General features: G+C 43.3%; 1 protein-coding gene across 1 annotated transcript; it reads right to left on the bottom strand.

Annotated features, from left to right (window-relative positions):
• Positions 1–694: 694 nt before the first annotated feature.
• On the bottom strand, positions 695–23,795 carry LOC134447982 (UDP-glucose 6-dehydrogenase-like). Its single transcript, XM_063197737.1, has 12 exons — positions 23,637–23,795; positions 22,194–22,355; positions 19,150–19,251; positions 15,678–15,878; positions 14,634–14,831; positions 12,239–12,386; positions 8,477–8,571; positions 7,948–8,078; positions 6,913–7,055; positions 6,416–6,507; positions 2,839–2,949; positions 695–1,367 (listed from the first exon to the last, which is right to left on the bottom strand). The coding sequence occupies exons 2-12, from the start codon at positions 22,353–22,355 to the stop codon at positions 1,278–1,280; spliced, it is 1,473 nt and encodes a 490-aa protein (XP_063053807.1). The 5' UTR covers positions 23,637–23,795; the 3' UTR covers positions 695–1,277.
• Positions 23,796–24,669: the final 874 nt, after the last annotated feature.

Raw genomic sequence — 24,669 nt, 5'->3', positions numbered from 1 at the left:
TACCTCAGCCAAGGAGATGATGTTTTCAGTCAAGTCTGTCTGTAGGCTAACTAAAACTCAAAGAGTTACGTATATACGGATTTAGATGACATTTTGTGGAGCTGATGGAAATGACCAAGTGATTACATTTTGGTGGTGAACCAGATCTCGATCCGGATGCAGGGAGTTTTTAAAAGATTCTTCACTATTGCGGGATAGGGTACATTTTGACATTCCAGTTTCTAACTCTGAGGGTGTTACATAGTCACATGGTCTATCAAACAGCTTGCTTGGTGGAGGTCTGCACTCTCTGAGTGCATTATACTTCCAGTTGTTTTTGGAAGAATCCTTGACACCTCTACACATGACCCCATTTCAGGGTGTTAAACTGATCTTGAAAGTCAAAGAATGCGCGCACATCAGTGGCACAGGTGCTGGACCAAACGTAAGATAACTGAAAAGAAAAGAAAGGTCCACAACACTTAAATGCTCCCAAATATTTAATGGCACTATTGTAATTTAACAGTGTTGCGGACCTTTATTTTCTTTTCTGTTAAACTGATCTTAACATGTATTGCTGAAAGGTTTCTACGGCTATTCTACATAGAAGCTTAATGTGTAGCTGGAGAATTTATTTTCCTGGACAGAAAGTCAACATGAATTTTTACTCAATGCAATAATAAGCATGTAGTCAGAAACATTTATAAATAATTGCTCTTTATTTATAAAAAAGATTACATAATTATACATTTGCCAAAATAATTTGGACTTCTGTCACAGCATTGTAGATAAAGTTCATTCATACACACATACACACGTGGACAACCACAACGGTGGCCTGTAGTGTACAAAAATGTTTTTAAAAAATCATCTTTTTCCAGTCACCTTTCTTTTTTTACCAGCCCTTATTAAACGTGTCCCTTCCAGTAGTATGTAGCGGTTGGAGAGACACTGAGATGCTTACATTTCCTGCTTGAGATTAAATATATAAACGGATGGTCCTTTTGTCCTTTCTGCCAGCTGTGTTGAGTTGCAAACAGGGCTGGACAGGCCATCTGACATACCGGGCATTTCCCGGTGGGCCCTGCATCCTCGTGGGCCACTCTTTTCAGAAATGTAAAAAAAAAATAAAACATTTATTTTGATTTATTTTTTGCACATTTCTGAAAATAGGGGCCCATGAGGGTGCGGGGCTCACCGGTGAGTCAGTTCTGCGCCTCTACTTATGAGGGGCCCCTTTCCACCAAAAGTGCCCGGGCCCTATTTGTCCCCAAGTCCAGCCCTGGTTGTAAACAACTTCAGACCTTCATCTTTTTAGAGGGCTGCGGGTCTGAGTCCTGAGCGGTGAAGGGGATCCTCTGGTTCACACGCTTGCCGATCGTCTCCACCTGCAAACACACACACACACACACACACACTCTCAGTTAGATCAACACTACCCTCTACTGAACCCTAGTAAAAAACGCAGAACACACAACACAGACACACACACAGGACCATTTTGATCCGACACCCTCCACTGAATCAAACCCTACTGCAAACACACACACGCGCGCGTGCACGCACGCACACACACAAATACACAAACACACATTCAAAAAGAACTACTTTGATCAACACTACCCTCCACTGAATCCTTACGAGATAGTAAGGTCACTGTACTGACTGGGATCAGCTTCAGTGTAATGTGTACTGTATTGAATCCCTTAAATAATTGGCACACAGAGAACTCTTTCTTTGGGGGTTTCCCATTGGATTGCATTACTCCATGACACTAAAACTGCACTGCAGTGAAGAGAGAGAGAGAGAGAGAGAGAGAGAGAGAGAGAGAGAGAGAGAGAGAGAGAGAGAGAGAGAGAGAGAGAGAGAGAGAGAGAGAGAGAGAGAGAGAGAGACAGAGAGAGAGAGAGAGAGAGAGAGAGAGAGAGAGAGAGAGAGAAGGGAGAAAGTGAGGAAGGGACACAGTGAAAGACCGAACCCCATTTCTAATGTCTACCCCTGCTTCTACCCCTACCCATACCCCCTTCAAACGGAGCAAGAAGGGGTAGGGCTCGAGATGCAACCCCAACGAATTGGGACACCTCTTCACCAACCACGAATTGACTAATAGCATTCAAAAGAACCCTCTCTAATATGGGTTACTTGGGTTGTAATTTTAAAAATGACAACGGTGTTGCACGATCCTCGCAATTCCTTGAGCTCCATGCATTACTCCATGTTAATAGCGTTTTTAATAGCGTTGTGTGTTAATGGAGAAAATGAAAAACTACACAACTTTGTCCAAAACAACAGTTATCACAACTTTAAAATCATAAATAACAGAGGAAATACTTATTTTTGAGTGCTTTTGTGAATGCCACCATTTTTAAAGGCATTCACAATGCATTCAGGGAAATTTCTCTTACCCCTCCGTTTGAAGTTTGTGTCTGTTTGAAGGGATGTAAAGCCCTTGCCTACCCCTCTGTCTTAACATGAAATGGGACACCCCTACCCCCACACATGAATTTGCAAAACGGAGGGGAAGGAGAAAGTGGTAGGGCAAAGGGGTGAAATGGGATTTAGCCAAAGAGAGACAGACAGAGAGAGAGACAGAGACAGAGACAGAGAGAGAGAGTGCGAGCGAGAGAAAGAGAGTGCGATCCAGAGAGGGAGAGAGAGAGAGAGAGAGAGAGAGAGAGAGACATAGAGAGAGAGAGAGACAGACAGAGAGAGAGAGAGAGAGATAGAGACATGGAGAGAGCTGGAGAGACAGAGAGAGAGAGAGAGAGAGAGAGAGAGAGACAGAGAGAGAGAGAGAGAGAGTGCAAGCGAGAGAGAGAGAGTGCAATCCAGAGAGAGAGAGAGAGAGCGCTAAGCTACCTGGAAACCAATGCACTGCAGCTGGTCGTGTAGTCCATCCAAGATCCTCCTGCCATCAAAGACGAATGCTGGCTTCAACATGTCCTTGTAGATCCGCTCATAGTCCAACTCCTGTACAACATCAAAGACATAAAACACACGACGCTTCACATCAGAGATACTGTATTGATGTAGGGTCTCTACATATCCACACAGAAGCCGGGCTTCTTGAGTATTTGGTACGAGAGTACTTTCTGAATTAACAGTTTTTTTTTTACTGTGTATAAGGTGTGATGTATGAGGTTACATCAGGAAAGTCAAAGAATGCGCGCACATCAGTGGCACAGGTGCTGGACCAAACGTAAGATAACTGAAAAGAAAATAAAGGTCCGCAACACTGTTAAATGCTCCCAAATATTTCATGATTTAATGATAATTTAAATATTTTGGAGCATTTAACAGTGTTGCGGACCTTTATTTTCTTTTCATGTATTAGGTTACAACCACAAGTATCCCAAATAACAACAAATAATAACAGTCCAGGTTCCACAGGTTCCAGATCATTGGAATATTCTCAAAAAAATATATTGCTTGAACCGCTTGTATTGTATGAAATACCATCCAAGCTACTGGAATTGGTGCATGACATTATCGTTCAAGTGCCTGCTATACACTATCAGTAAAAAACCTATTTGGGTCGGTGATTACGGTTGTTTGGAATAACCAAGGTACATAGAGTCTTCATTTTCTTGTTAAAAGTCATCATGAAAGGTCACGCTGTTTCTAATCTGACCTTGTGTACCAAAAGAATTTCAAAGCGATCATAACTCCCTGGACCGTTCCATACACTCCTGGCTTGTAAGCATCTTTTTTGAGAAAGCTTCTCTTTTTCCATTTCAAGATTACACGTCACACACAAGAAGAGCTCTTATTACGTGTCTACAATTGTATATGTAATAACAATGTATAAAATACTTGGGGAAAGGAGGTCACTTGTGCTCTAGCCTTTTTGGTGCTCACAGTCTAGGACTGTAGTCAGTAGAAACAAGCTGGTCCACTTCAAAGAGACTGGGCCAAGGATGACTGGAGCACTCAGGATACGTTTTGCTGTTATTTTGTTGTGGTGCAAGCATGACTAACGTTTCGACGCAGCGTCTTCATGAGATGACGACGCACTGTGTTGAAACGTTAGTCCTGCTTGCACCACAATAAAATAACAGCAAGAGGTATACGTAGATAATGTTGCCATGCATGCACATGACACGTAGGCTTCAAGGCCTGCCTGACAGATAACCCTTTGATGTTGGAAATGGGGCAAGGCCAGTTTTATTGAATGTAGCCTTTCATAGAAAGACAGCCGACGTACTTCATATACATCAAGAGAATAAAATCACGAGGAATTGAATATGACTGTAAAAAGGTACAATGAAAGGAAACAAACATGCATCAAAAACGTATGATGTTTGAAAGCGAATGAAATTAAGTTTAAGGACATACAATGAAAGCGCTCGTAAATGGTTACACCAAGATGATTCAGACATACAAGCAGATGTACTGTACAGTATACATGTCTTGTGTGGATAACTTGGACCCTGAGTTCATACACATAATATACACTGAATGTACAGACCTTCCCTGAAGTTGTAACATTTGTCCAACTAGTTTGCAGCACCAGTACTTTATAGCATGAAGAATGGCCTAGCCACTTTGGGTCATTGGCAGTGCTTACAGCACTCTTTTTTCCTATGGCTGTGCTATTTGCGAAGTATAGATTTTAATGCTTGCACTGATTGTGTGCAGTGACACTTCAAAAAAAGTTCACCACGACTGCTACATCAATAGCAATTCCCCAACATAATGAATAGGTCTGGACCTAGTCCTTTGAAAGTTTCTTGAAATAAAAGTTGTTGTTTTATTTATTGGTTTGTTGAAATGGCAGGCCTTTTCCCTTCTTAATGAGCTGAAACTTTCTGGCTACTGATGTCTCTTTTTCAGTTCTCTACTGCAGGAATTTAAGGCATGTCCATGGCTTAATAGAAACAACCCCAGGTGGGACAGGTGTTTCAGAAACACCATCCCCCATCCCCCAGAACACACACACACACCTTGCAGTGAGACTTGTTTTCTGTGCAAAACCTTGCTCTGTTGAAATTACCAGCAGCGTTTGCTGAACAATAGCAGCATCTAGGCCAAGTTCAAAAATAGATTTTTTAAATCGACATAATGATCAGCTTTGGACCACCCCACAATAGCACCAATTGGTACTGGTGCCATGTGTGTGGATTAGGCCATGTACAGGCCAATAACACATCAGCCTCAGCCAAAGCTGCTCGCACTCATTCCAATCACTTCTTAGTCAGCTGTAAGTACACACAGTGAATGGAGAGATCAGCGATGTTGTTCATTAATTTAAGTTCATTTCAGCTGATGTTTGTCTTATACCGTCATAATCATCTATCTGACAGTAATCTCAAAATCACTATACTCAAATATCAAATTATTTTTCACTTCATGAGGTCTGGATAAGAATATACATGTAAAGTAGTTTTGCTGACTAAATTTGTGTAATGTGCTTGTACTGTGCAGTCAACACAAGCAATTTCTGGGTCAGTCAGAAGTGGTCGCATTACCGAAACGTATTTAAGATACTTGCTAGTGGAATGGACGGTGTGCGGATTCTTTCTGGCATTTGAATTGACAACCTTACTGGGCAAATATCCTATGCGCCTGTCCAACAACAGAGGTGTACAAAAGTTCTCTTTTGAACTGACTCAGAAGTAAAGCACAGGCAGTGAATGACCTCTAACGGTAGGGACACATACACGCGAATTTGCGAACTTTGCCATTCATTCCTATGCGAGAGGCGAAGGCAAGCGATGGCGAAGCGAAGGCAAGCGATGGCAAGCAACAGCAAGCGAACAGGAGCGAAGCGAAGCGAAATTATAAAAGAAAGTTTAATGTTATGCAAATGAGGAGCGAATTCGCCTGCCACGGCCCAATCAAATCAACAACATAACTGTTCCATTCCATTTGATTCGCCGCAACGACCTGATGCCGGTTGGATTTCGCCTCTCTTCGCTTCGCCTTGCTTCGCCTCCTATGTGTCCCTACCGTCTGGAGCCGGGATTGACACCTCAGGCCATAGGCACCACTAAACCACTGCCTGCTGTGCTAACAGCTGCAGTACAAGTCCAGTCAATGAGGCCTCCAGGCTCTTCTATTAGATGATTTACCAAGCGGCAGTACAAGTCCAGTCAATGAGGCCTCCTGGCTCTTCTATTAGATGATTTACCTATTCACTTAACCTGGCTTACTCCTGAACCAGCTTTGTATACTACAAGTACAGGCCCCAGATGTCACAGACTTAATAGTTGTAGGCAAATAGACCTCTTTCTGTAGCTTGAAGACATTTTGCACTTTGCTCTAGAAACAAAAATCTTCCAAGCTCCAAAAAAAAAGAGAAACAGACAAAACATATTCAAGCTACAAAAAGAGATCCATTTGCCGCCACAGCTACGTAAACTCTTTTGACTCTACGGTGAGCGGGATGAATGAGAATGTTCACATGCCAGTACAGATGCCCTAACGGAGCACAAACCTTGAACATGTCCCACTCGGTGCAGATGGCGATGGCGTGGGCGTCCTTGCACGCCTCATAGGGGTCACTGGCAATCGTCACCAGCTGAGATACTGACCAATGAAAACAAGAAAAAAAGGACACTCAGGTGAGACTTATTTGTAAATATAGGACTATTTATACATTCAGAAAACATATTTAGAATGTCTGTGTGTGTGTCACTGTTTACAGCCGAACAAAAATACGGCTATTGTCTAGGGCTAGTTAGTTATATCCTTGTAGGAGTGTACGTTTGCTTCTGTATTCATGTGTGTGTGTGTGTGTGTGTGTGTGTGTGTGTGTGTGTGTGTGTGTGTGTGTGTGTGTGTGTGTGTGTGTGTGTGTTTGTATGTGTGAAAAAGAAAGAGAGAGATAGAGATAGAGAGAGAGAGAGAGACAGAAATGACAGAGAAAGATAAGGAGCGAGAGAGAGAATGAGCTGATGAGAGGTGAGGAGTGCGTATCGTATCGTATCGTACCTCTGGAGGGAGTGTTCTTGTCGGAGGCGGTGCCTTGCGTGAGGTCCAGCATGATCTGCTCTGCTCTGACCTTGGGGTCGTACACACAGAGACACGCGCCCTCCTCCAGGAGGTAGCGGCTGATGTAGATGCTGGAGGACTCTCTGGAGATCAGCAAAACATCAGGAAGCAGGTTATGGAGGAGTTTTAATAGTCAAAAGTAAGGATAGACCGATATATATATCGATCTGATATCGGGCTGATATTTGCATATTTTAAGTGTATCGGTATCGGCCGATAGGCGTGTGGTTTTGGCCGATACGCAATATTCATTATTTTATGTCATTCGGGTTCTTTTAAAAGCGCCAAGACACTTATTTATTTATTACTTGATTGTTAGACATCACTCGATTGTTAGAGTGGGTGTTTAAATGTTACAAGTTCTACCTCAATTTGATAATGTTAAAGGAATTACATGCTACAATGCTACACGGATCCATTGACTTTCACTAGCTTAGCGACATATTCCCTCTTTTAACTTGTCTTAAAGCAAGACAACGCTTAACATGAAAAATAAGACACTTTACCACCTTTATAAACCCTGGCCAACAATTTTAACTGTATTAAGCCCCAAAATAGTGGCATACCCCTTTAAAGGAGTGCCTGCAAAAGTTTTGCCCTTTTTATGTGGCTAATCGAACACCCATTTTGTAACAAAACTTTGACTAGTGACCCAGCGAAGAATTTCCTTTTTTTGTTTGAAAGGAAAGGTATTGCAAAACAAAATCTCCTCATTTATGCTATAGTCAACACTGATATATTTATTACATTTCCTGATGTAGTTGCATGGATGTAGACTGCACTTGGACTTATGAAAAGAAAAAATGCACACAAAAAATAGTGTGGCCCCACCCATGTCAGGGGACCTTAGCTGGAATCTATTGGTACTGTATATGGGGGGCCTTATGGTAAAGTTTGGGATTATGCAACCAAACAGACAGACAGACAGACAGACAACATGAGTAAATGTCAGCCATGTATTGTTGCTGCTCTCACCTGGTGTCTCCGGTGTCCTTCTTGAATGCGAAGCCCAGCAGGGCGATCTTCTTGTCCGTCACCGTGTTGAAGAGACAGCTGATGATGCGCGAGGAGAAGCGCTTGCGCTGGTAGTCATTGATCTCGATCACCTTTAGACAACAAATAAACCAACATGTCACCAATGCACCGATAATGTATATTATGTACCACAAATGAACACACGTCACGTTGCATTTACATGTGCTATAACATACAGTAGGAAGATGTATCATACATATAAAATACACATAATGTACGAGCCAGAGGATCCAAACATTATTCAGCGTCATTTAGTTGATCATAGCTACAAAGCAATACACACCGTCTAAAGCTACCACTTCATAAATAAGACAATTTTTTAGTGCCAATTCTGCGATCAGTGTTAATTTGACATAATAGGCATAATTTTCCTGAATTTCCCCCTGGGGATCAATAAAGTTACTCTACTCTACTCTAATTTCTTGTTTAGTCCAGTTACTATCAGATTATCAGATAACTAGGCACCAACCTGTTGCCAGTATCTTGCAACCTCGGGCAGGTTGAGAGCTTCACACAAATACACTAGATTCAGGACATCCTTCTGGAAACAGCTCCCTCCAAAGCCTGCAAAGAAAACAGGAAACATGAAATTCACTTACAATCTTACTTTAATAGCGAATAGTGAATGTTAAATGAATATTTGGAGACAAAAAAGTTAAAACAACTTTGTACAACAAGAAAAGTAAATACAGGTTTGTGGCTAAGTAAATGGGCTCAGTTTTTTTTGCTGCAATTGATTTTGGGAGGGCATTCCTATTCTGCATTATTCCCACCCTCTCCTGATATCTAAGGAATGCAAAAAACACCAGAAAAAAATTATACTATTAGAAAATATTTAACCACAAGCACCATGCCAGACACACACTTGTGCATGTGTGTGTGTGTTCAAATCGCAGTGCCAAGCATTTTGACACAGGACACTAACCATTACGTCATGTGCACTGACTGGACCGGAGATGATGCAGTTTTGTTTTTTTTCGTTTCTGAGTGCGTGTGTATTTGTAAAGTCACCAGCTATAATGAAAGCCAGATGTGAGAATAGGACTGTGAAACTGCACAACACCCTGAGGACACGCACGCGCACACACAAACGCACACACACACACTCACACTCACACTCACACTCACAGAGAGAGAGAGAAAGAGAGAGAGAGAGAGAGAGAGAGAGAGAGAGAGAGAGAGAGAGAGAGAGAGAGAGAGAGAGAGAGAGAGAGAGAGAGAGAGAGAGAGAGAGAGAGAGAGAGAGAGACGCGCGCGCGCACACACACACACTCACACACAGACACACACCTCAGAGTTGTACGATCTTTCATGCTTTATACTACAGTGTCACAGGGTAGGGAATGTGTCCACTACTAGACCAAGTAGTACATCGAGTTCATTTTCATTTGTAGAGCAGCAATAACCTTGTCCATCCCCAAGATACGTTGTGAAGACACAATCCAATATTCTTTTTTAATGAAACCAACGTAATACTGTAAACTGTTGGTATGGTACACACACAAAGCAAACTGAAAAAAAAGTTTGTTCACAGTGAATAATTGCTGACAATTGTTTTTAGTCTGACCTTGTGCTGTTTCTTACAGCCAAAAAAAAAGATTTTCTTCAAAACACAAAGTTTTGAGTTGTGCCAGTTTACATTGCATGGGGAAAATGGACTTTCACTTCTCCTTGTACATTCAGGGTGTTCCCATCCATTCCACTCAGTCTGCCTCACCATTTGGGGGGGGGTTCCTCTGCGTCATCATCATGTTTCTCAATGGAGTGTGAGTGTGTGTATGAACTCATCTGGCAAACTGAGTCAAAACAGCCGAAAATTTCAGCCCTGACACTGCTTTTCATGCGTCATGGAGGCAGAGACCATTAAAATGATATACATAGACACGGCTGTATCATTAAAATGACATGGGGCAAAGAAAAGTCATGGACAAAAATAGGCAAAATAAGACTATGTCTCTCAACCGTGACTTTCTGTCAGACAAGGAGAGGCAGGCAGTGCTTGACCAGTTCGAGGCCAAAAAGCAGATGTAAAATGAATTGGAAGCACCCTGAAATGGAAGCCATACTGACCTCACACATTTAGTAATGAGATACTTTTCGTTCATAGTGTATCCACTTCCCTATTGAATATTTTCTCCCAATCAGGCCTCTTAAACCAAAAAGGAATATTTTTGAAACATTAAATGTCCAATCCCGAGCATCAGAAGAGGAACAATGAACTATTGTTCATGACAACACGTTTTTGCATACATATGACATTTCTCCATACAGTTACTCACTAACCACTGACCATTCCTACTGACTCAGCCACATTCGCTGTGCCACTTACTTTCTCACCCACACACAGTAGGTTTTTCCACTCACACTACTCACTAGTAGAGTAGAGTGAATGCTGTATTGATCACAAAGGTTCACTCCACCACACCCATTCATCCACACTGGTCTGTTCCCTCATCCTCTCACTCCATCTCCTCCTTGTCAGTCATAACACCAACATTGCTTGTGCCCACTCGTTTCGATAAGGCGGTCGATGTGCATCTGCACTAATATCCCAAGCTTTTCGCTTGCTCGCCTACTCGCCAGTCTTTCATGGAACCTTCGCTGAAAGTTCCCGCGGCTTTAACTGCCAATGAACAGGCGAGAAGTACCGAACTTTGCATTCCAATTGGTTACTCGCTTACTCGCCTCGCTCGAAGATAAAATATTTTCAACTCGGGATCCGCCCACATCGCATCGCTTGTACAGTACTCGCCTACTCGCCTGCGAGTCTCGCTAGAACACATCGACATTCTATTGACTTCATTCGCTGAGCGAGTAACTAGTAGTGACGTGTGTGTACGGCCCTTAACACTATGCTCAGTCAAGTCTCTCACACTCGCTCATGCCACCCCACTCATTCACTCACACTGTCTACTGCTCATGCCTTCTCATTCACCCACAATGTCCATTCCACTCTCACTCACACTCACACTATATCCATGTCCACCCCCGCTACTCGTTGTGCCCACTGTCAGTCATGGATAAGCGGTTAGGGAGTCAGACTCGACTCCAGACCCGCCAGGTTGGTTGGGGGAGTAATTAGTGCTCTCCCCCATCCTCCTAAACGACTGAGGTAACCTAAGCATGGTACCGTCCTACCGCACTGCTACCTTGGGGCAGTCGTTTGGGGGGCTGTCCCCTTGCACAGGTGAGGCATAAATGCAATTTCATTGTGTGCAGTGAGCACTGTTGTGCTGCGTCATGATAATGCCAATGGGAGTTTCCCAGGTGGGCTATCAGAGCTCCACTCACCCACGCTGGTCCTGACCATCCCATAATACTAGCATTTCCATTTCGTATTCATGGTCTGGACTTTGTTTGATCTGAAGCGATTGCAGGAAACAGGGAGGGCATTTTCGGAAAAATCAGGATTCAACTTATAAGTTGTTGAACAAACATGTCTGACGTCTATCTATGGCGATGTAGGACCGTTTAACAGACTTGTCTGACAGAACATCCTACCGTAGGATAAAATTACAATGTAGGAACGTTTGTCAGAACAGCGGCGCAAATCCTACCGGTCAACATCGCTCCACAGAGGACAGGTAACAGACGTAGTGCGGAGCCAAGTGTCTTGGCGGAAGTACGTAGGATGGCACGCGAGGCTACCGCTCACTAGAGGATGACATTTTTCAGGAATTCCCGTGGGTCCCGCGGGTCGTGCGGGATTCCCGCGGGATGGGAGTCAAAATTGTAAAGATGAACGGGTGCGGGCAGGAGCGGGAATAAAGATGAATGGGAGTGGCCAGGAGCAGGAATAAAAATGAACATAAGCGGGAATGGCACTTATTTTTTCTTTAAAGAACAAACAAAAAAAGCCTCGTTTTCCTGACGAAACGGGATTGGGGTTGATTTTGAGTGGGAGTAGGCAGGATTGGGAGACATTCTTTTCAGGAGAGGACGGGATGGGATTTGATTCTTTTACTCCAGTCTGGGATGGGACGGGATGGGATTTTTTTTCTGGGACCGGGATGGGACGGGAGTGAAAATCCACTCCCGTGTCATGCTCTACCACTCAAATAAATGATAGAAGTCCACAACACTGTTAATGCTCCCAGTGATTTATTTGCACAATCACTGGGAGCATTAACAGTGTTGCGGACTTCTATCATTTATTTCAGTTACTCTATTTTGTCCAGCACCTGTGCCACTGATGTGCGCGCATTCTCCCGTGTCTTGCTCTACGACTCACCCACGCTGGCCTTCAGGAAGCGGCTGCCTATCCTCTGGTCGGTGCCGATGGCATGGGCCACCTCCTCCACGTCCGCCCCCGTCACCTCGCACAGTGCACTGATGGAGTTGATGCTGCTGATACGCTGGGCCAGGAAGGCATTCGCCGCCTAGTGGAGGGAGAGAGAGAGAGAGAGAGAGAGAGAGAGAGAGAGAGAGAGAGAGACAGAGAGAGAGACAGACAGAGACAGAGAGACAGAGAGACAGAGAGAGACAGAGAGAGACAGAGAGAGAAAGAAAGAGAAAGAAAGAGAGAAAATTGGGTTAAGTGGGAAAGAGAAAGGAGAGATATACAGGAAGTGAAATGAGTAGGTGTATGTGTGTGTGCAAGAGAGAGGATATTGGAGAATAAAAAAATCTCAGTCTGTGGGCAGAGCGTCTGACGCAAGTTAAGGCGAATATAGACAGACCCACATGTTTCTGGGGTTACCAGGAAATACTCAGTGCCCCGATGACTTGTTTTCACACAGTCATGCTCTGCTGTTCCCATAGTAAAGCACTGCTAACCCTGTGCTTTGATCACAGTTTTAGGAAGATGTTTTATTCAGATCTTTATTTTTATTTGATATTTCCCTTTTAGTGTACAAAAAAGGAACACTGAATTCTAAAACTGAATAGACTTAGCTCGATTTACCATTTCAAGAAAGATGCTCATTTTCTATTTCCCCTGGAGTTTAAATAATTTTTGCCTTTCTTCTGTTCTTACAGCCACTCTACTAGTCCGGAAGCTCAACTTGAACCTCAACACTAGCATGTATCCAGAGATGTCAAAAGGAAAAGTAAATAAAAAAAGAAACACAGTTTCCTTCCCACACAAGTAACTTATCTGAGTAACCAGTAGACTTGTGCACTTGTCTTACGGTCAGGTAAGTCTGCACTGGTTGGATCAAGGTTGTGGTGGGTCCTTGTTAGGTCTTCAGTGTTTTTCAGTAACAACTAGAGATGCACCGGATCCGGATCCGGCAGGATAATAGGGTTTTTCACAGGATCCGGGTCCGGCAGGATCTTAAGCAGTGGATCCGGTATCTGGCATGTTACCTAAAAATCAGGGTCTGGTGCATCTCTAGCCTAGGCTTTTCAGTCAGTCTTTCACAACCCCAATCACTGCATGGAGTGAAAGCCCTTTGGAAGCGGCCGTTGCAAGCAGTGTGGCAATAAGCCAATGAGTCTAAAAAATAGTTTGAGCCAACGTAATAAAAAGGGCCCATGTGTGCGAGTAGACTATATGTTTCAACCCTTTTGTAGGATCCAGTATCCGGTACCGGATCCGGCAGGATCTTAAGCAGTGGATCCGGTATCCGGCAGGTTCCTAAAAATCAGGATCCGGTGCATCTCTAGTAACAACACAGTCTATCTATCTCCTTAGGTACAATGGAGTAAATGGTGTAACAGCTATGTAATGCCATGTGCTACTGTTGTAATTACACCACAAAAGAACTTTTACTTTTACTTTTGACACCTCTGCATACATTATTGAACCAGATGGAGGCATGCTTCAATGATATATTAGCTAGCTTGGAACCAGGAGCAATATAACCAGACAGAACAGCTTTCAGACAACAGCAGAAATAACAGGAGAAAGGTAAAAGTCAATTATTTAACTCGAAGGGAGGTGTAAATTTGAGGACAATATACCGCATACAAGTCGAATAATAGTTGGGGGCTATAAACAAAAATGACTTTGGACCAGGCTACAACAAGTAGAAGGCTACAATTTGAAGGAGTCTTTCAATAGAAAAAGAAGGATTTTATTTATTGAATAGTGCTACTAAAAAGAGGCAGGCTGCTACTAGGGTGCGGGCTGTAAATTGAAGAACATATGTTCATGGGCCTACACTAAGAAGCTGGTTCAAGAGTAAACCAGGTAAAGTTAATTTAAAGGGGTATGACACTATTTTGGGGCTTAATACAGTTGGAATCGTTGGCCAGGGTTTATGAAGGTAGTAATGTGTCTTATTTTTCATGTAAGCCGTTGTCCTGCTTTAAGACAAGTTAAAAGAGGGAGCATGTCGCTAAGCTAGTGAAAGTCAATGGATCCGTGTAGCATGCTACATGCTACATGCTACAGTGATGCATTGACTTTCACTAGCTTAGCTACATACTCCCTCTTTCAACTTGTCTTAAAGCAAGACAACGCTTAACATGAAAAATAAGACACCTTACCACCTTTATAAACCCCTGCCAATGATTTCAATTGTATTAAGCCCCAAAATAGTGGCATACCCCTTTAAGAGGTAAATCATCTAATAGAAGGACTACAGGCTCTTCTATTAGATGCTTTATGTACATCTAACATCACCTGGTTTACTCCTGAAACAGCTTCTTAGTATAGTCCCCTTGTAAGGAGAGCAGCGTACCAGTTTGGAGAGTTCGGAGGACCAGGTGTTGGTGGTAATGATCTTGTTTTTGGGCACCCAGTGCTCGTAGATCCTCTTGAGGGCCTGGATGGCACTCTGGCCCTCTGGCGTCTCGTCTCCACCGATCAGAACACGGTCCGGGTTCTTCAGGTCCGTAATGGCGGTTCCCTCGGCCAGAAACTCTGGGTTGGACAGAACCTGCGGCAGAGGAACAGATAGCAAAATAACTTAGCTAATAATGACATGGGCTTATGTCTTATCAGAAATAAGAGTATGATCAGCTATGGTGGGATGAGACTATGGTGCATTGAGGTGTAATCAGAACAACAGCGCTCAATAACATTTTCTGATATATAACAACAACAAAAATCAAAGAGCTGCTGAGTTCCTTCAGATATTGTATTTCAGAGTTGTATAAAGTGGAAGTAGATGTACTCTTACCGATGTAATTACAACACTAGCAAGATCATATTAAATGGTTTCAACTTTGTAATATCATATTACTAGTGCTGTAATGTCATCTGTAAGAGAACTACTTCATACAACTCGGCTGTATTTTGCTAGCCTGGCCACGCCATCCATGTACTCCACCCAAAGATTTTGGCTCCGCACATCGTCTGGCAAAAGCCTCGAGCTCGGTTCGCTCAGTGTTTAGCCAATCATCAAACAGTTGAGAGTGGTGACGCAGAACTCACCCGCGAGCTCTGTTACTGTTTGGTTAAGGTAACTATATTCACACTTTCGATTTGTTATTTGTATGCGCTTGCGATGCTATAACTTAACAGGCATGCTAATAAAGCACAATATGGGTTTTAATTTGAGTTTCAAACTCCAATTAATTTAAATGATAGAGTAAGATCAGACCATCTCCCATCGTCCACGGAGACGGATTCCTCATGGCTTTTGCCAGACTGATTGACGGAGTCAACAGTCGGCTTTTTGCCCAGGCTAGTATTTTGCAGTCACCCAGCAGGTCCCAAGGTAAACAGGAGTATTTTTAGGTTTTCGGATGATGTGGATGTTGGTGGGGGTGTGGCACGTTACCTGCAGGCTCAGGTTGCTCTTGATGTTGGCGTTGAAGATGCGTCGGATGCTCTCGGCGGCGCGGACGGGGACGGTACTCTTCTCCACCACGATCTTAAAGCCACTCGACACCTCAGCGATGCGGCGAGCACAGGACTCGATGTACTTCAGATCGGCTGCACGACCCTTACCGATGCCAAACGTCTTGGTGGGAGTGTTCACCTGCAAGACACAAACGCATATGTCCTTCTTTTCTAGACTTCTTCACCTTAAAGCATAAAGTCTTCAATATTATAAAATCATGTCAATGATTGTATTCCAGCGACACAAAAATAAATCACGTACAATATAATGCACTCATTCACACACTGGCATTGATGTACTACTGTACTGATCCTACAGTATAATGGCTCCACAAACAGTCCCACCCTTCTGCCCACACCTCATGCACTCTCACATGAACCTTGAACCCTGGACAATTTGGCTTACGGCGGCCTTCAGAGCTGGTGTGGGAATGTGGGAATGTGTCTGTGTATTTTGAAAGAGCTTTGAGTCAACTTCATAGTTGTGATATTGCGCTATGTAAATGATACATGTTGTATTGTATCGTGTATTGCACCTCATGCAGTGGGTGATGATAACTCACTGTGTACCATTGTGGTGAGCAAACCCATTCATGTCAAATTATGCAAAGTCATCGTACATAAGAAACTATTTAATGTGAACTATAAACAGTGCACCGTTTGCACTTATGGATACATGTGTGTGGCTACATTCACATTCAGTCTCTAAATCCCTCTGCAGAGTGAAGAACACTATTACATAATAAATGCCATTCATTCACCAATGAACATTTATTGTACTTAACTTCACATAACTGAAACTGAACTACAGTACTTCACATCAAGTAATACATATGATTAAGGTTCCATGCTCAACACAGGGCTACAAAGCCTCAAAGCAGAGCACGTAGGGCCGGATTAACGCACAGGCTAGATATGGCTGCAGGCAGCCTAGGGCCCCCCACCTGCCAGGGGCCCCCTGATTAGCCAAAAGTAAAAAATTGCAATATTGAAAATTTCATCTGTCGTGTTTGAGTACAGTTGGTAGACATGCTATCCTTACTTCCTAGCACATAATTATGACACTGTCTACGTAAATATGGCGGCCGGGGCGGTGGCAGCAACCTGTAGCCTAGGGGCCCAGCCAGGCCATCTTAATCCGGCCCTGTGGGCACGTCATACACACAGAGCGAGAGGCACTTGAGAGTGGGTTTGGTAGGGCAGGGTAGAGCAGGGCAGGACCAGGTTCTCCTGGAGTGCAATCTAAAGAATGTGTTCATTTCAAACCAGCGAAACCACTTGAATGTGTACTTTAACTGTAGCCCCATAATGCATGCCATACCACCAGTGGCAAGTTGTAATAATCATTGAAAAGTTAACTACCATGGTACTACACCTTGATGACATGACAACACAGGGTCTTAAGTAATGCACTATGGCTTGGTCATTGCCATTCTGGTAACAGCAGATTTATAACGCTGTCAGGGTATCTGCACATTTTTCATCACCCAATTTAATACTTTTTAATACCATTTTCAAGACCTCCAACATTAAAATTAATACCACTACACGGGTGTGCGTGTGTGTGTTACATGGCATAATATTGCTATTGTTATTACATTGCTGTAATGTAATGTAATACATACATTCACACTGCTCACTGTGTTATTTTATTCTCATTGCCTGCTCCCTAGTCACTTTCTGCACCAGATGTTTGTCATGACTTGTCAAAGAGGTTTCTGTATGTTGCGGGAGTTTTCATGAAATCGGCCCCTTCCTTAGATAATTCATTATAATTTCAAATCAAGTAGCCAGCATCTGTGTAACTCCATGTGCTAAAATATTCTTTCAGTTGATCTGGCTGCTGCATAGGTGGGCCCAAACTCTAATACCCTAGTCATTTTTGTGCTTAATTTAACCATAGAGATGACAACAAAAAAAGAGTGAGGTGGCGCACACACACTACCCATGAGTTTAAAACATCATTAACCAAAAAGTCATCCAAAACTGAAACAATTTCAAAATTGTGTATATTTGAAAAGTTTGATGACATTTCATGAAATACCTTCAATATAAAAATTAAAAATGGACCAACAATTCATCTTTTATAATGGATAAATATTGGAGTGCAGTGCACCTTAGTCTAGGAGAGATAACACCTGTGGCGTCAAAAGGGTTAAAAAGGAACGAAGCAAAGTAACGGCAGCAGTGGAACTTGATATGAATTCCACAAACATTTCCCTAACCGCGGACACGCGGCGACTGGAATAGCGATGCAAACACCACGCGGTTACCGATTTGGACATCCTCGCATATCCTCATTGCGACATTTAGCCTCGTAGAAAACACTCCGTTACTCGTCAGATTTATGTTACATTTTACACGCATTTCCACCGCTTGCAACTTCACAACACTCGTGCTCACTTCGGATTGCATTAGCATCTGACAGCATCAAATAATACGCCACGAAGCTCGAGGACACTTTGAAGTAGCATATTGTATGAATGCATTCATCATGCATTCATGAAATTATATGCGTTAGCAAACTTCTACCCAAACGCGAGGGCATGGCTAACATTAGGAGGAGCATTATAGAGCACAAGCAGGCTAGATGACGAGATACAACGTTTGAAAACAATGCAGTCATTTTAAGACTGACGCTTTCGACGAGTAAACTGGCACCACATATATAGCTTCCACCCTGCATATTGGTTGATGAAATTTAACAAGTTTCACTTTCAACTGTACTGCGGTCAGTCACACGCACTGTGGTGGATGGGATTTAGCCTACTCAGCCATCGCCATCATCCAGTAGGGGGATCCGAACGATAGGGTCTGCTACCCCGGCGGGCCTGTCACTATCGAGTGCATTGTTTACCCCAGGCATGACTGACAGTCTCGAAACCTTGTTGCCGCCTTATAGGCTAGTTATGAAACAATGTTTTTACGGAAGACTGTCCAGGCATCTATATTTTAATACATTGTGTCTGGGTGAAATTTAATGCCAGGCCTTTTCATATTTAATGCCACACCTCAAAAATAGCTAAATTTAATGCTTTTCACGGCCTTAAATCACATGTTCTAAATTTAATGCTTTTTAATACTTTTTAATGCACCGCGGGGACCCTGCGCTGTATCTTAATGGGTTCAATACATCATCAGCAATGGTTTAAAGGAGAGAGAATGTATACTTTAAATGGATAAAATTACCAATGTAAATCTTGTATATATTTTTCTAATTCTCTCTTGTTTCTTTCCATCTTTTCTACTTCACTCCTTCATTTTTTATTTTCAACATTGTTGTTTATCTATTGGTTAAGTACTTTGAGCTGCCTGCCTTGAATGAAATTGTGCTACACAAATACAGTTATTACTATTATTATTATTATCTGAAACTTAATTCAGTACGTATTGCATGTCTTGAGACTTACTGATATGAAGACAAGGTCCGCGTCTTTGATGGCAGAGTCGATGTCTGTGGAGAAGAAGAGATTGACTCCTCTGCAGGAGTCCACCACCTCCTGAAGTCCCGGCTGCAGAGAGAGGACAAAACAAGGATGGCCGAAGAGCAAATGGTTTTGTTAAAACGTCTAAAAAGCAGGACACCTTTAAGGGTTCAAAATGATATTTACTTTCCTCTCTGGTCTGGCAGGTCAGCGGCATAATCACACAACACACTCAAGTATAGTACTGTAAACATATCATGAATGGCTTCTACTAGGAGGATAGGGCAGTCTGGGCAGTCATGGGTGAGCGGTTAGGGCGTCAGACTTGCATCCCAGAGGTTGCCGGTTCGACTCCCGACCTGCCAGGTTGGTGGGGGGAGTAATCAACCAGTGCTCTCCCCCATCCTCCTCCATGACTGAGGTACCCTGAGCATGGTACCGTCCCACCGCACTGCTCCCCATGGGGCGCTACTGAGGGCTGCCCCCTTGCACGGGTGAGGCATAAATGCAATTTCATTGTGTGCAGTGTACAGTGTTCACTTGTGTGCTGTGGAGTGCTGTGTCACAATGACAATGGGAGTTGGAGTTTCCCAATGGGCTTTAATAAAAAAAAAGGATAAAACCACTGCAACATTATACAAACGTAATATCAATCAATGTAGCCTATACTAAACACAAGCAGGTAATTGGAGTGCTTCTGGGTCTTCACCTTTTTTCCTTGTTGCTCATCAGTGTAGGGGCTCTCAAACTTGGTCCAGGAAGACAGATGCTGTGGCACTCAAGGTTGCAATTTTTTAAACTACAATGCTACGCGTTTCGGCCCTTATGGCCTTCTTCAGGGCGTATCAAGAGATACGTTGATGCCTTGATACGCCCGGAAGAAGGCCCTGAGGGCCGAAACGCTTAGGCATTGTAGCCAAATAAAAAAGTAAAAATATTGCAACCTTGAGTGCCTCAGCATCTGTCTTCCTGTAGCCTATTGTTGAAGAGTACTGAACTCATGGCAGCATGGCACACAAACACAAAAAACGCAAATCCTTGATTTGGGAATAATGTCTTATGTCTCTTGTCTTGACTTAAAATCTGGTCCATCAGGTCGACCAGGTTGTTCTCCTTTATTCCTTTACCTCCCATGACGGAACTATGCGGGTGGGTCAGTTGCTGTCTCTCTGTTGGTTGACATCACGTGGATCTCATGTGGGGCAGCCATGGCTCAATGGCTAGAGCGCTGCCCTTTAGATCAGAGGGTTGCAGGTTCAAATCCCTACCCTTACCAGCCCTTTCATCCATGGCTTAACTCATTCAGTGCCAGCCATTTTCAAATTCAGACCGGGGGGTTGCCAGGCTTTTTTCAACGTTTGAGTGATTTTTCAAGAGCCATAAAAATTGAGTTCTTTGTCCATGTGAACAACAAACATACCAGATCAATGTGTTAGGCCCCACCCCCCATACAAAAACGCAATTGACTTGATATCAAGCCATACATTCTGAAAAGACTCGTTTTCAAGTCCATGGCACTCAAAGAGCTACGTGTCCTTGGTACCTTAGCCCTACGTTGCTCCAGGGCCTGTAACCAATACCCTGTGCCTGAATGACTGTAAGTCGCGAAGTGTAATGTAATAATGCAATAATAATATGGGTGGCGTCAAAAAAACACAAACATGCATCTAGTATTGTGAAGAGGGCCAGGTTGCCATCTAGATCAGTGGTTCCCAACCTTTTTCTTCAGGGACCCATGTTTTTACTGTTGTAAGCTTTGGTGACCCAACCGTGCGAGAGCCCGCAAGAGAGGGAGTCACAAGATGCCCTCTATTTCCCACAAAAAACTAATTTAAGTGATTTTATTCCTCAATTTGTCTTTTGTCAAATGTACAATAAATGTTTCATGTAGCACTTGCATTTTGTTGCTTCTATGCATATATTAGTTAAATGCTTTGTCATTTATTCAACATGGGCTATTTAGAATTAATCCCCTTGAAATCAAGAGGGCTCCGCGACCCTCTGTGGATCTCTGGCGACCCATAAGTTGGGTCCAGAGTCTCTCCCGACCCATAGGTTGGGAACCACTGATCTATATGATTGCTCTTGATGTTGTAGCCTGAGTTTAGGTGCACTTATCCCAAGTGGCTTGAATAATATTTCTTCTCTCAGTACATGGCGTACACACTTTTTCACTTCTCTCGATTTATTTTGAGAACTGGGGACAGGCCTCACACACTTGACACTCCTCCTGACACAAAGGCATGGTGACACAAAGAGACAAATACATGAGGTGGATTCCAATATGTGGACTTCCGTCCTCCCTTGCTCACTTGCCTGCTTGTGACCTCATGATGATGTCACTGATGACAGAAAATTAATTCAATCTCTTGCAAAAGTACAATTCTAATGTCATATTCTCATTTCCAATTGGGATGATGGATGAAGAACAGTCTCCCAAAAGTTGTTCTGGCTATGCCAACAGCTGGGAAACTATTGTTTTCTCCATGGAGGCGGGGCCAGGAGGCGGGGTGAGGCCACAAGCACAAGTGGAGGACGGGAGTGCGCGTGCTGTGCTGCTCAATCAAATCACAAAGCAGGACACTCCTTGAAGGTACTGCTCACAACTCTTTATCAGAGACATTACTTCCCCTAGCAGGGACCGCATGCCATTTTCAAGTCATTTCTGAAATACATATTACAGTAATGCAATACTAGGTACAGTCATTTGGTGCCGTGTATTGACTAAAGTCCCTTGAGCCATGTGGGGTTAGGCACCTTCAGTCTGTAAATGTCAGTCCTGTGTATGTCTATGTCCTTTCATGGTATAGAGAGAAAACGTCATTTCAATTTCCTTGCATGACCTGTGCATATGAAGAAACTGACAATAAAAGCTGACTTGACTTCACTTCCCCAAGGGCACTTCAGCCATGATTGAGGGTTTAGGAACCTCCTTGCATTTCATATGGGACGTGAACCTGCAACCTTCTGATGACACAACAACAGCCTCTCTAGCCATTAGGCCACTGCTGCCCAAAAAGAGTACATACCTCAAAGATGGGCAGGCAACTGGAGTTCCATGCCCTGATCCTCTCCTCGTTCACGTCCACCACTGTGACCGTAACCTCAGGACACATCTGAGCGATGACACTGCAGGTGGGGCCGCCCACGTACCCTGCCCCGATACAACAGATCCGACGCACCTCCATCATCTGACACACACACACACACACACACACACACACACACACACACACACACACACACACACACACACACACACACACACACACACACTGAATGTGTTACACAACACACTATATTTAAACATCATGCATTACGAACACATCTAGACAACATATTGACTTAAAAAGCATGTCAAAACAGTAAGATTGTGTTCATCAAAATCGGTTAATTCTGACATGACGTGAGCAATACCTTCACTGAGTCCCATAGACATGAGGTGGATTTAAAGGTGCAGAGCAAGCTGAAAATAATTATTTTTAACTAAAGACAGAAGTCATTGCAACTACTATACATATGCTTTACAAATCCCAATACATCTCTGAGACTATGGTTGTAGACCACAGTCTTATCTAAAATCAACAAAAGAAAGACAGGCAGTACTTGAAGAGAGACGCAGAAAGATTAGAACTAGGTCGTCAGTCAGGCAACATGGATGGAATCTTACAGTACTCGGTAGGCCTATGATGTGCTGGTATTTGGTGATAATGTGGCCTTGTAGGAGTTTTCCATATAAGTTCCTCAGAGTCTCCCTGCCACGCTCCATCTTCAGAAGGAACACTAACTCCTGTGTGTGTGTGTGTGTGTGTGTGTGTGTGTGTGTGTGTGTGTGTGTGTGTGTGTGTGTGTGTGTGTGTGTGTGTGTGTGTGTGTGTGTGTGTGTCCATTTGAGGCATATATAGCCAGAGTGTATTACCCACACAACCCAAGCTCATTGAAAGGGGAACTGGAAAGTGTACACATCACAAAGCTGTCTTTATGCTGACCAGCTTCTAAATGCAGTCAGTTTCAGCTGAACCTGGGGCGCAGTTAGGGGTGTCTTTTAAGTGGATCTAATTTCGTGCACAGTCACGGACAAGGCTATCCTTCAGAAAGACACATACAAAGATGTTCCGCAATAATATTGTAGCCTTGCAGAGACCTTTCGACGCGAGTGATTGTCAGAGATTTTATCACAACATTCCACACTGCATCCGATTAGGCTGACCGACAAAGCCAGCTAAAACTTGTGTTAATTCGGGGATTCTGACGCTTATTTGCAATTCCTGAAAATTCTATGGGAAACCAGCATCCCGTCACTGTCCGCTACTTCTCACACAGAGATACAATGTAGCCTAAAATGTTCGTAACATAGTAGGAGACAAAGTTACGCCACAGTATGATGATAAGCTAGTGTAGCGGTCTATGTACATTGTATCTTCTTTGAGTTTAAGACCATGCGATTTTAGTTCTGAGTGGTGGTAACTTACGGTTTTAGACTTCCCGAAAATACTTTACACGAAGAAGGGTGCTCTGTGGGGGCAGGTCCTTTAGCCCTGCTTGCTGGCTGTGCTGGAGCAAAATCGCTTCGTGGCAGCCCGAGTTTGAGGCTTTGAGCTAGTCAGGACGGGGGTGTGGGGCGGGCAGAGAGGCTGCGTGCGTGTCTTACATCACATCCGAGATTTGGGTAGTTCTAGCTGCTAGGATTAAAATCCACACCTCTCTGCGAAATGCTAGCCCGGTCTAGAGCCTGATCATTCACATGGAGGTTACTCGCATTTTCCTCAACGTTTTTCTGAATAAGAATCGCCTCTCTCTTGTAGAGCTACTGCTAGACATGACCAGCCGCAGTCAGAGTCTTCGAGCTCAATGAATGGTGCGTTTGGTCACTCCACTCCACCACTCCAATGTAGGATAGCTGAATAGAATAGAATAGAATAGAATAGAATAGAATAGAATAGAATAGAATGGAAACGGGCAAGATTGTAGGCCTACTGCCAAATTCAGACATGAGAAATGAGCTGTAGCCTATGCCTAAGTGACACCAAAACATCTGGTAACAGAATGCAATACTGGTGAAAAAGTAGGGCCTGCAAGTACATTTTAAAGACCAATTTAGGCTACAGTCCATCTCGTCCGTGCAAGCCCTGTGTGAAGTATGCTGTGCAAACTCTAGATGCAGAGACTAGTTGTAGGCTATTAAAATAATAATAACAATAGTAATAATAACAATAGCAACAATAATAATAATAATTCTTCTTCTTCTTCTTATTATTATTATTATTATTAATAATGGTGATGATGATTAAAATTGCACCAAGAAGAACATATTTCTGTAGCTTTGATCCTAGTGTCCTAGTTAAACACCGTATTGAGAGAGAGAGAGAGAGAGAGAGAGAGAGAGAGAGAGAGAGAGTGAGTGTGTGTGTGTGTGTGTGTGTGTGTGTGTGTGTGTGTGTGTGTGTGTGTGTGCGTGTTTGCTCGGGTGTCTGTGTGTGTGTGTGTGTGTGTACCGTTGTGTGT

The sequence above is a fragment of the Engraulis encrasicolus genome, chromosome 4, assembly GCF_034702125.1.
Source record: "Engraulis encrasicolus isolate BLACKSEA-1 chromosome 4, IST_EnEncr_1.0, whole genome shotgun sequence".
Lineage (NCBI taxonomy): Eukaryota > Metazoa > Chordata > Actinopteri > Clupeiformes > Engraulidae > Engraulis > Engraulis encrasicolus.
The sequence above is the reverse complement of the archived record's forward strand: the minus strand, read 5'-3'. Positions and strand labels throughout refer to the sequence as shown.

What these genes read in the sequence shown, in the direction of transcription:
- LOC134447982 (XM_063197737.1), bottom strand. Translation starts at nt 22,355, where the DNA reads ATGATGGAGGTGCGTCGGATCTGTTGTATCGGGGCAGGGTACGTGGGC. An exon ending in CCTCCGAACTCTCCAAACTG is followed by an intron (nt 12,387 to 14,633) that starts GTACGCTGCTCT and finishes TCCCTCCACTAG; the next exon opens with GCGGCGAATGCCTTCCTGGC. An exon ending in CCGAGTGGGACATGTTCAAG is followed by an intron (nt 2,950 to 6,415) that starts GTTTGTGCTCCG and finishes GATGTTGTACAG; the next exon opens with GAGTTGGACTATGAGCGGAT.